Source organism: Arvicanthis niloticus, chromosome 5, assembly GCF_011762505.2.
Source record: "Arvicanthis niloticus isolate mArvNil1 chromosome 5, mArvNil1.pat.X, whole genome shotgun sequence".
NCBI classification, from domain to species: domain Eukaryota; kingdom Metazoa; phylum Chordata; class Mammalia; order Rodentia; family Muridae; genus Arvicanthis; species Arvicanthis niloticus.
This window is the reverse complement of record NC_047662.1, coordinates 50,193,113-50,205,414: the sequence shown is the minus strand read 5'-3', so window position 1 is coordinate 50,205,414 and position 12,302 is coordinate 50,193,113. Positions and strand designations below refer to the sequence as shown.

General features: G+C 43.1%; 1 protein-coding gene and 1 non-coding gene across 3 annotated transcripts in view; one reads left to right on the top strand and one right to left on the bottom strand.

Annotated features, from left to right (window-relative positions):
• The window catches only part of Jak1 (Janus kinase 1), a 111,394-nt gene that overhangs the window by 23,904 nt on the left and 75,188 nt on the right, over positions 1–12,302 (bottom strand). For both annotated transcript variants that reach the window (XM_034503254.2, XM_076934612.1), the window contains exons 5-9: positions 10,874–11,027; positions 8,345–8,508; positions 6,027–6,366; positions 4,068–4,256; positions 195–352 (exon numbers count right to left, since the gene is read on the bottom strand). In XM_034503254.2, the coding sequence (XP_034359145.1) occupies positions 195–352; positions 4,068–4,256; positions 6,027–6,366; positions 8,345–8,508; positions 10,874–11,027 (1,005 nt within the window). The remainder of the gene's footprint in view (positions 1–194; positions 353–4,067; positions 4,257–6,026; positions 6,367–8,344; positions 8,509–10,873; positions 11,028–12,302) is intronic.
• Positions 4,935–5,127, top strand: LOC117709757 (U2 spliceosomal RNA). Its single transcript, XR_004606979.1, has one exon. It is a non-coding gene; the product is annotated as a U2 spliceosomal RNA (small nuclear RNA).

The following is a 12,302-nucleotide window of genomic DNA, read 5'->3' as shown; positions in this document are numbered from 1 at the left end:
GGAAACAGCAGGAAATGACAGGAAGGGCTGGTGGAAGCTCAGTTAGCATGCTGTGCAAAGAAGACAGCCTCCAAGTGTATGGCCACTCACCCCACCCTCAACAACTGGCCACATGTGGAACTAAGGGGACTTTCTACCTCTAAAACCTGGGCTCTTTTCGAACCAAAGGTAATTGAGAGAATTATGGAACCAACCAGATCGGACCATGACAGCCATTCTGTATATTGTGGACAATCAGTGGGGGAGCCACATCAGTACAGAGGTAATGGTGGGCATCTGCAGTGAGCCGGAAGTAGCCATCCACCAGGGACACAAAGGACAGGGCTTCCTCATGAGAAGCGAGCTTTAGTTCCTGGTGAGAGAAGACACAGCACAGTTACATCACTCCCTTCCGGTGTGGCTGGCACCTACCTTCAGATACCTCTGAAAACAAATTTCAAATGCTCCAGAGCAGTGGGGCTGGCTGAATCAGGCCCCGCCTGGCATACAAGCACTGTGGCTTCCTGACAGCAGAAGCCTGAGAAATGTGTGAGAGATGCAGAGATCAAAGCAAGACTTGGCAACATGCTGGCATCCTGCTTTCATGAAAGACCAGTAGCCAAGTACTACCTGCTCTAGATGGGGAGCTATGGAGAGGCACAGTGTGAACTGCAGGCTCTGCAACCACCCCCTTCAAGTTCACAACATCCCCTCCTGCTGCTAGGCTCAAACATAGTCAACTCCCTGTTTTTATAGGTCAAAATGGTCAACTACTGGCAATCTCAAACTGTTTAACCAATGATTTGTGTGTCTTTAACAGGTTACTGAACCTCTGTGCCTCTGTAAAATACAGATGACTACCACCACAGACTTAACATGGTAATTAAAACAGCTGACACTTGTAAAGTTGTTAAGAGTAGGAAATGCCTGGCACAATCTTAGTGCTGGTGTCAGTGAAGGAAATCCAACTTAAAGAGACAGGTATTCTGTGTGCCTTTCCTTGTTATTGCGCCCTTTGCAGCACTGTAGCCTGACAGAACCAGAGGCCTAAGTGGCTAGTGTGGACTCTGTTCTTCAAAATGGGGGCACTAACTGGTTGCTGGACATGACTGGCAGCTTATGCATGATGGAGCTGCCCATAAAATGTGAACCCCAGCTACTGCTTCACTTCCTTTGCTGTCATCTTACAAGGCTACTCATAGTGAATAACCAGACGACTAACATATCCATCACCAACACCCCAACTCCTTCAGATTCCTTGGGAGTTGGTAACTTCTTAGCAACATAACAACACTGGCAGAAAGTGTGGGCCACAGCCAGGCAGCCTCAGGCAAATCCTGCCACTTTCTCACTATGAAGTACAAGTCCCTGTTGCTCTCTACTACAGCCTCAGGTTCCCCACTTGAAACTGACTGACACCCTTCCATCAGTTCTTCTAAAGCAGTGGTCTCAGCCTTCCTAATGCTAGAATCTCTTAAGACAGTTTCTTATGTAGTGGTGACCTCCAATCATAAAATTATTTTCACTGCTACTTATCACCATAATTTTGCTACTGATATATATATATATATCTCCCAATATAAGTATCTTATATGCATATGGTCTTAGATGACCCCTGTGAAAGGATTCTTTGAGACCACTCCCACAAAGGGGTCTCAACCAGCAGATTGAGAACCGTTGTTCTAAAGACTCCATAATCCAGAGTTTTCACTACCAATGGCATGCTTCTCCCTTCTTTTCCTGTTTTGCTACCAACATTTCTCAACATTCTATCTCTCTCTTCACCTTTTAAATTTCTTTATTATATTAATTGTGTACGCATGGACATATGCATGCCACAGTGCACGTGTGGAGGTCAGAGGACAACATTCTGGAGTTAGTTCTCACCTATATGTGGCTCCTGTGCATTAAACTCAGGTCCTCAGGCTTGGTGGCCAAGTGTCTATACCTGTCACCTGTGAACCACCTCACCAGCCCTTCATTTTAACTACATTTTATTCCTGATAAAGTTATTTGTTTTAATGTTTGAAAAGAGGGAAGATAGACTAAGAAAATGAAAGCCATTCAGAATCTCACCACAAGCAAGTGGCCATGAAGGTAGAACACTTGCTCTAAAGCTTGGTAAAGAAAACCAATGTCAGCTTATAGATCAATATTTACAATCTGCTTTTATTCTATTTACAGATCTTTTCTTTTGTTTTAACAGTTTGGTTATGTTATATCCCACTGCCCAGGTAAACTGAAACCATTTTCCTGGCCTTCTATTTTATACCCAGGTTGTTTGTAGTACTTTGAGTGCAAATACTGCTGAAATGAACCCTTTTTGTTTGGTTGGTTTTTGGTTTTTCAAGACAGGGTTTCTTTGTGTAGCCCTGGCTATCCTGGAACTTACTCTGTAGTCCAGGCTAGCTTTGAACTCAGAGACCTGATATGAACACTCTTATTCATAAGCCTCTGTCTGAATCTCAATGTCACTGGGAAACATGTTCCCTTGGTTCCTAAATGAAACCCATAGAAATATTTTCAAGATTTTTGCCATATGCTGTCAACCTGTTTTCTAGAAGGTCATGAGAAAGGCAAGCTCTCCACAGGAGAGTGTGGCCCTGTGCTTTGTGCTGTTCACTGGGCTCTTCCTTTGCCTTGTGCAATATCTTTCTGACATTGTTTTAAGCAAAACAAGATTTCCCTGGTGCTGACGCCCTTCACTTTGTAAGCATGCCTGTCACACTAGCCTGGCCTCAACACTGTTATCAGAGGTGACTTCCCACAACAAAAATATGTTTACTTGGCAGAGTTACCACTTTCCCTGCAGAGCTGGCCTGCCTGTGATAGCAGAAAAGACAAAGTGAGGTGACACCCTCTCTGCTGTCCTAAAGCCCTGGGTGTGCTGACACCCCAATGAGGCTGCTCTGTGGTAACACCCTCTCTGCTGTCCTAGAGCCCTGGGTGTGCTGACACCCCAATGGGGCTGCTCTGTGGTCTACTCGTGAGTCCAGTGCAGCTTCCCACATCTCATCTCAGATGACCCACCCTTCTCAGAGACGCACCTTTGCAGGCTCTATCTTTTCCTTTTAAAATCAGAGATTAAGTCATGGTTAACAGTATGAGACAGCCTTTGGATAGACAAAGTCTATAGAAATCACCTTCAGGAAAAGACCTATGGTACACAAGAGTGGCCCAAACATCAGAAAGACAGAAGGAACAAAAACAAATAAACAAACAACCAAGGCAAAGAAGCCAAGTATTGGATCCAGCTCTACTCTGGGGTCCTAGTGCATGTGCAGGGCTTTCTGGGACCTTGGTTCTTGTAGAGGCCCTTCTCCTCCCCAACTACTGCTCCTTGACAAGTGTGCTGAGAAGGTGGGCAGCTGGTATTTTCTGGGATTGGGAGTCTGGGTCTGGTTTTATAGTAGATCAATGCTCTTAAGAGACTCCAGAGAGATAGAGATTCCCTAGAGAGGTGGAGTCTGGGAGGTATTAGATCAGCAGAAGCAACTGAGGGAAGAAATAAGGTACCAGTGCCAGGGTAGGGCTACCAAGCAGCAAGCTTTTATCCAGGACAGGCCTCCAACTACCACATCAACATGGCATAATAAAGAATTGATGTAATTCTTTTTCCTTCTTATCCACTTTTAATGTGTATGTGCCTGCCATACATGTGCAAGTGCCCACAGTGGCCAGAGGAAGGCATCATCTTTCCTAGAGCTGGAGTTACAAATGGTTTTGAGTCACAGGACATGTATGCTGGCTTGCAAAATTGAGACTTCTGAAAGAACAGCAACTGCTCTTAACTCCTGGGTCATTTCTCTGACCCACTATTCACTTATTTTCATAAACTAAATATTGACACTGAAATGTCTTTGTGTGGTCAACAAACCTTAAAGCAGATGGATATTGTAAGAGCCAAGCACCTGGGATATGCCAGTTTAACTCTGGAGCCAACATTGAAAGGGCCTGGTAATGAGACTTCTGGCTTAAAAGGGACCATCAAAGGAGCTCTAACTAAGGACAAGAAACTCTGGATATCATGTGCTGCAGAGTCTTTCTCACCAGCACATCCAGTCTGGGCAGCTCCAGAGCAGGCTTACCATATTTTTGTTGTCCTGTTTGTTAATGCTGACCACAGACTCCTTTATTACAATGTGGGTGATTTCGGGGAAATAGGAAAAGTTGTTCCACTCTTCCCGGAGTTTGTTTCTCTCCTCATCCTTCTTGTGTTTATTATATTCCAGTTTCTTCCGCTTCAGTTTATTTTTTTCCTTTTCAACAGGAACAACCTGATAAGATAACAAAAGTGACAGGATTTGGTAAGCTTTCTCATTTTCTGTTGGCAAAAGGTCAGTGCTTCTAGCAACTTCATACAGGACCAAGGCCCAAAGAAGAGATAGTCAGCATGCCTGAAGTCAGAGAAAGGCAGGGAATCATGGGCTTAGAAACAAACAATGGAGCCCTACCAGAGAACCCTGGGATTCCATTCTCCAAGAGTCCTTGATGAGCACAGTGCATAATTTCTAATATGCATGCTGGTACTGGAGAGGACACAATGGACATCATAGCAGCCTCAGGCCTCCTCAATTCCAGGCTAACAGTGCACCCTGCCAGACAGCAGATCCTCCCAAATACAAATGGTCAAAACCCAAGTTCCTCCCGCTACCAATGTTTTGACTTTTTCCTAGTGCTGAAGTGAGGCTTCAAGAGATTATATGAAGTCATAGCTCAACAACTGACACACTGAAGAGTATATACCTGCACAAAGTTATCTAGCTGACTAGCATGAGCTCTGCATGTCAGATTCCACATTAACTTCTTGACATCTCTGAGCTACCATTTCCAGGCCATAAAATATCATAACTTTTAATATCAATCTTCATGAGATTAGGCACATACCTATCTTCTATGCAGAAAGCACTTGGTAATTTGGTATTGTTATTTTAGCATGAGAATAAGGCAGGAGAATCGCTTCTCGGCCTTTTGGCTAAGATCAAGTGTAGTATCTGTTCTTATCAGACAATAAGGCAGGAAGAGAAAATTAATCTTACATTTAATATTACTTGCAGTAATAACTATGCAGCTACAGTAATTCAGCCAACAGTAATTATTAGGCAGGTTCGGTGTCAACACACAATCTAACTCAACAACCATATGAATTGGATATAGTAACTGCAGTCAAACAATTGATTTCTTGGGTTCCACGTCTACCAATTCTGTGTGCACAGATTCAACAGCCAATGAGCAAAATGTCAGGGCTATAATATTGTGTATGCAGCACAGACTCTTTTACTGTCATTACTCCCCAAGTAGTACAGTGTAACTATTTACATACCATTCAGGTAATATTAGGTAATATAAGGCAACCTAGAGATAACAAATATGTACAGAAGGCTATGTATAACTTGCATAAAAATGCTGTATGATTATCTATGAGACCTGAGCTTTGGTCGATTTTGGTGCCTACACAGAATTCTGACCAATACCTGCCTCCTGGTACTAAGAGACAACGGTATCTCCACTTGACAGATGAGTTCTAGGCACCTACTTGGGTAAAATAACCCTCCTAAGCCCATTTAAATACAAGGAGTGGAGCTGAAATTTGAACGTGTCTCCTTAGATTTCAACTCATGTTATCACCTCATTTGACAAAGACAAAGGACTGCAGATGTCACTCAGCAGCAGAGCACATGCCTAAACATGTCAGACCCTAGATTTGATTCCAGCACTATAATTACAAGTAAAAGTGAGGGAGGGGCATGCAGCATGTTCAAGTCCCTTAATTCAACCTCCAGTACAACAAAAGTAACATTCAAAGCTTCCTAACACAGAGGCTATTATCTACTTCATGACACCAAAGCCTGCCTGGGTTCAGTTCTTGCCTCAACTGTGCCACAGTTCTGGTGTGAGTAATGAGTGACACGTGGCCTCCAGCTGAGTTGATTCAATGTAGCCTACGGGTGAGGTTACGCAAACAAGTGATTCTGACAGGCTCAACAGCACATTCCTGTGACAATGCTGGATAGTCTCTTTTTCATCAGATACCCATACCCACTTACATTTGGTTTCTGCCGCCACTGGATCCCGAGATTTCCAGTCACCATGACTTCATAGAGAACATTGCCACTGTCATTTGAATGGCACCGACTCAATTCATTTTCTGATGAAATCAGTAGCATAGAAGTCTCAAAAATTTCAGCTCCATAATGTTTTGTCAAAGTTTCCAATGTTGCCAGGTATTTCACCTTCAGGTCATGTGTAGACACACTGCTGTCACAGATGGTCTTGTTGTTAAATTCCTTCAAGAAATCCTTGAAAACATTATTTATTCGCATCCTGGTAAGAAGGTTCCTCTGTCTGATGGATTTATTCAATGTTTCTGGAATATATCTCTTGTAGCTAAAAGAAAATAATTTTTTTTTATATTCAGGTTAGCAAGAAATAATTAGAAATCTGCCTCTATGACTTTTTGTTCAGGCAAATGAGAAAACAGCATCTACTCCCAGAGGACATAGTTGTAAATGACTATAAACAGATAGATACAAATCTGATGGAGAGAAGGCACAACATCACAAGTTCTACAGATGTCAGCCCCTCACAGGTGTTGTCACATTGAGTCACAATGCAGACAGAAAGGCTGAGTCATCTAGATTTTTTGCTTGCTAGTTTTGGTGCTCTGTGTACATTAGAACACACTCATATGCACTGGAACAATTAAGCATTAGGATGGGGTTCACATCTGTAAACCTAGCACTCGGGAGCTGGAGGTAGAGGTAAGAAGATCAGGAGTTCAAGGCTATCTTCAATCATATAGTGAATTGCTTGAGAGTGAGTTAGAATGTTCTGAAAAGTATCAAGCTGTGCCTTAATCTCCTATTGAGATTAAGACATTCTATGCTGCCTGCCTATCTGCAAACTGTTCTATAAAGATTATATAGTTTCTTATGAAAATGATTAAAACCTCACAAATGTTAAATATAAAACAGTGACTGTGTCTCCAGTTTGTTAAGGGGATCCACAAGTTCCCTAAGCTCTGTTACTTATCCCAGGCTCTCTAGCAATCAGATCTCAACACATGGCCACCCTAAACAGGCAGGAGGTAGTCTGAAAAAGATCGTAACTAATACCCCTGAAAGAGCAGGTCCACTGGGGACAATCAAAGGTAAAACTGACCCAAAGAATCTCTATAACAGTACTGTGGCATACTGTGAATTCTCAGGCCAATCTTCAGCAAATAGTATAGTTTTTCTCTTAAAAATAATATAACAGAATTAGAGAATACTTGTCAACTTACCTAAGCCTCCTGAAAAAATAAAACCCACAGAGTGAAGTTCACAAGGAAGAACAAAAGCAGCAACTAGGAAAGTACCTATCAGCCCTGCATGAGGAGTGTAGGAGAAATGGAGATCTCCTCATGACATGCACATACCACTCTCATAAACAATACAGACACAAATAACTCTCCTTTCATACTGAATCGGTGGACCTGGGGGTGAGCCCCACTTCCGTGCTATTTCAGATGGAACTAGGCGCTCAAGATGTGAGACAAGAGCTCTGGCATTGTGCTGTATCCTTTGTAAAAAAGCTCTTTAAAATGGGATTGTCTTGTCTTTTCAGTCCTTCTTATTTATTCCTAGCTGTCTTAGAACTTTCTGTGTGGACCATGTTGGCCTCAAACTCAAGAGATCTGCCTGTCTCTGCCTCTCTCTCTGCCTCTGCCTCTGCCTTTGCCTCCCAAGGGCTGGGACCAAAGTCATGTGCCAGCAAGCCCAGCTGGTGTTATATTTTATGGCTCATTGGTGAGTGGAAGGGTGATTCAATTTCAGAGATGGGCTGAATTTATATAGACCAAATATTAATCTCAAACCACACTTGAATACAATTTTCTATAATGAATAACTGACCATCCCTCATATCAGAAGTACCAGCTCACAGGCCACAGAGTGCAGATTAAAGAAGGCAGTTCCAAGAGACAGCAAGGTCAGTGTAGGAAAGACAGGAAGTATGAAGGGCATGCAGGTCACTCATCTGCCTGGACATTTCACTCTAGTTCCATTTCTGAGATTATTAGTTAGCATAAAACATACCAGGCCACAATTTTAAATGTGCTATTTGGTATAAATATTCAAAGATTTGATTCATGCAGAAAGATGTCAGAAAAACAGTGCAGCAGTCAAACAAGATATATGAAAGCATATAAAATAACACTGCAGGTAGATGAGGTGGAACACGCCTGTAATCTCAGTACTTGGAGTACTTGAGGTAGGAAGATCATGAGTTTGAGACTAGCCTGGACTACAGACAGAAAGACTGTGCTTCAATGTCCCAAATCAGTAACAGGTCCCCACCCTCCACTCGGGTTGTCAGGAAGGCTTACCTGATGTCCTTGGGAAGTTCTGGCAGCTGCATCTTCTTCATCATGGCATAGTGTGAGATGGCCAAGACAGCCATCCCCAGGCACTCATTCTCAATATCATGTCCATCCTGCTCCGTCTTGGCGTCCCGGATGGGAGCCAGGCATTTGATCAAATCATACTGTCCCTTGGGAGCAGAGAAAGAAAAACCGAGTTACCACCTAAGCTTCAGGAGCCACCATGTTGACTTTGAGAGGAAAGCTGGCCAAAATGCCACACAGCAAAGAGAAGAATCAGTGTGTCTCCAGGATCAAGGCTGTTTCCACTAAAATGGAGCACAAGGCAGCTAAGAATATGTTCTCCCTAGATTACTTCATTCATTCATTCATTCATTCATTCATTTAGTGAGTATTTATTAAGTACTTGTCAAGGTGCTGGTGAAGGGCACAAATTCACAACTCCCCTTCATGGGGCTTCTAAATAAACAATGTCTAAACACCGTAAAATTAGGTCTAAATTGCATCAGAGCAAGACAGGTGACACTGGCTGACAGCATTAATTTTATAAACACTTACTATTATGGGTTTGGGAAGAGGGGAAGGAGTTACATTCCACAGTGTATCATTACCACAAACCACTAGTTTGGTCCACATGTGTTATTCATATTTCTAGTACAGAAGAATATCATGAGAGTACACTATCTCACAGATGGAGGAAGGAACACAGCATTCCACAAACCAATGGGGACTTTACAAACAAAAAGACAAAATATGTAAAAGGAGACTAAAACCAGTATCTAGAGCCAGCCTAGTTCAGAGCAATGATGAGCAGTGCAGGCTCACACTCACTAACCCCTAACCTCCCTACAAGACTTGTGAGTTGTTCCTTTACTTCACCTTAGTCCTCATAACAGCCCTGTCAGAGTCCCTCTAGGGGAGGAATCGAACTCTAAGCATCACATCCGGTCCATTCTGAAGAAGAGAAACAGGAAGCACTAATGTTAGATGCTTGCAAAAAAGGAGAGTCACATAGAGGAGAGGCATAGAGTGCTGGGCTGAGATAAAGCCTGACCCTGACTCCAGGGCACCTTTCCTCAACACTATAACAGCCACACAACTCTCTGCTAGAAATTCCCTCTCTGAGGAAGTGAACTTCCCAGCCACTTTCCCTGACAGCACTTCAGTTTCATATTATTATTTTGCTGCTGCTGCTGCTGTTGTTGTTGGGGGCAAGATAGGCTGCAGTTCTTTCTGTCCACAGGAGTTCTTTTTCTTTCAGGTAAAGTAAGATCACTGGCTATTTTCACAAAGTTTTGAGAAAGAACAAAAATTTACACCAACAATACTTGAGGAGCAGAAAAATTGGATGCTGAGATCTTGGAAGAGAAGGGAGAACCTGACTGTGGGCACTCTAACCTCAAGTAACTGACACTGATCCTCTGGAAGGTGAGACTCTAAGGGTGATGCCATTGTTGAAGCAGGGCACTCTGTCCTTTCTTCAGTGAGTTCTCCCAATTCAAGCCACTCCACAGGCCCCAACACGAAAGTCTGTCCCTTTCTGCTCTTATTATTTTCTTTTTAAGTCAGAGTCTCACTGTGTAGCCCAGGCTGACCTCAAACTCACAACATGAGTCCTTAAAGTGCTGGAATTACAGCACTTCACAGGTATGAGACACCATGCCTGACCCTCACAATTTCCTATGCACTATCTATGCATCGTTTACAAACTTACTGTTTTTTGTTGTCTAACTTGAGTATACAACAGGTGCACACAGAAATCATACTGTTTTATCCAAGTACCCAGTGTCTTGGCAAATACAACTGCACAAAGCAAACAAGACACAGACACCCAGTAAATAATGTTACATCAATGAATTGATATGAAGCCATTAAAAATGAGTCTTTCTGAGACAAGGTCTCACTATAACCATGGCTGCCCTGGAATTTTGTGTGTGTGTGTGTGTGTGTGTGTGTGTGTGTGTGTGTGTGTGTGTACACAGACCAGGCTGGCCTCAACTTTGCTATAGTTCTGCCTCTGCCTATAAAATGCTGTGATTTTAGGTACATATCACCATGTCCAGCCATATCAGTATTTATAATGGATATCTGAAAAATGAGAAGGAAGATGAAAATAAGATGAATAAAGAAGTGGTTTAGAAATAACATGGGCAATATGGTATTTCCAAATGCAGAATACATGATGTAATAGAAAAATTGACACTGAAACCAGAAAGCATCACATCAAACATCCTAGCTATCCTGGAGCAATGCAATTCCAGGCACCTCTAGCCTCTCTTGGCCTGGCTGCTACCTCACTTCCCTTTGATGGCTACTCTGTGCCCTGTTATGTAGAATAACAATAAGCTGATAAGTGGTAGAAAGCAGTGACTGGCGTGGAAGATTCATAGCTGGGAGCCTTTTCCCAATCACTTGGGCAACAACAACTCAGAAGAGGCCATAAAGTGCCACTAAGTACAGCTACACAGGGAATCTGAGCCCCACCAGGCCTCACACTTCTCACAAACTTTAGATTTCCTGGCTCAAGCTTCCTACCTGAGCAAACAGATACTCCAGTGAACTGGCATCAAGGAGTGGGGTTGCTTCTGGAACCCTTTTCTTCTCATAGCCGTTTTTCTGCTTCTTTGGAGAATGTCGCCATACAGACTGTTCATTGTCATTGGTTCCATGCCAGTTGGTAAAGTAGAACCTAAAAGACAGTTTAATAATGTCAACTGTGGTGAAGGAGTCCCTGGACTGCTTGTCTGGTAGAGGTGTGTATCCAGAGTGGCCCTTGCTGAAGCTGAACTGCCCTGAAGAAACTGAAGACACAAGCTTTGCATCCTCAACCCTCATCACCCTGAGCCAACATCCCTTCTCACGTTTCCAAGTGTGCTCTCACAATGTACCTCAGCACCTCCTTAGGACAGGAGGATAAAGTAGTGTCCTGGCGGTCACAGTACAATTTTTCTGACCTCTCTAACACCTACCACCCTTCCTAGGTAAAAACAACACCTGCCGCCTACAGCTAGCTGCTACTTCGAAGCTCTAGTTCTGCTCCGCTGTCCTGCCCAAGGTCTTTCCATTTTGGTCCTACCATTTCTGAAATTAAGTTCTGTCCAACAATCAACACTAATACAGTAGTGTTTCTTGGGTCTCAGATGGCTGTTATTGAATTGGTGATGTACTTGACAATGAGCAAAACTCCCAAAGAGAAACACAAACACATCAGATGTGGGTACATGCTGAAAGAGAGCAGCACTTTACCCCTCTGTGCCACCTGCTCCTAACAGCAAAACCTGCAGGCATACTTCACTGTTTCTTCCGTGCAGATGAGAAAAACTCAAGTTCACTGAGGTGAGGTGACCTAACCCTCCAAGCCTGACTCACTATCACTTTGGCCTATTGTGGAAACAGAATGGGTTGTAAGCTGTGCGATGGCTGAGCCACCGTGGCCCAGCTGTCTTCAGGCTACAGACTCGGCTCTGTCTGGGGCTCTCTCCCAATGTACCAGTAAGTTGACCGAAAAACAACCATTTCCCTGAGAAGCAATGAACAACTCCCACACTAAAGAGCTGCAATTAAAGTCTGACAACAACAGAGCCAGCACAGGACACAGAGGGCTCTCGGGCATAGCCTCTGCCCTCTGTGAGTTCCCTGCCCCACAATAATACAGAACAACAGGAAGTGGGACACATGTCATAAACAGAACTACACTGCAGTGTTCACAGGCCCCACATACTTCTCTTTTCCTCTATAAATATCTGTCAAGAGTTACATTTTACAGCTTGACTTATGCTCAGTTTAATGTGACTAAAAATAAAACATACACATTTTATGAATGCCTGATAATATTTTGAGCCCTTAACACCATGTTTAATAGGTAACTTGTCCAGCATAATGAATGTCACACTAGAATTCAAACTTTTGACATTGCAATATGACATTATCATCTAGAAATGTGTTGAACTACCTTCATAATTAC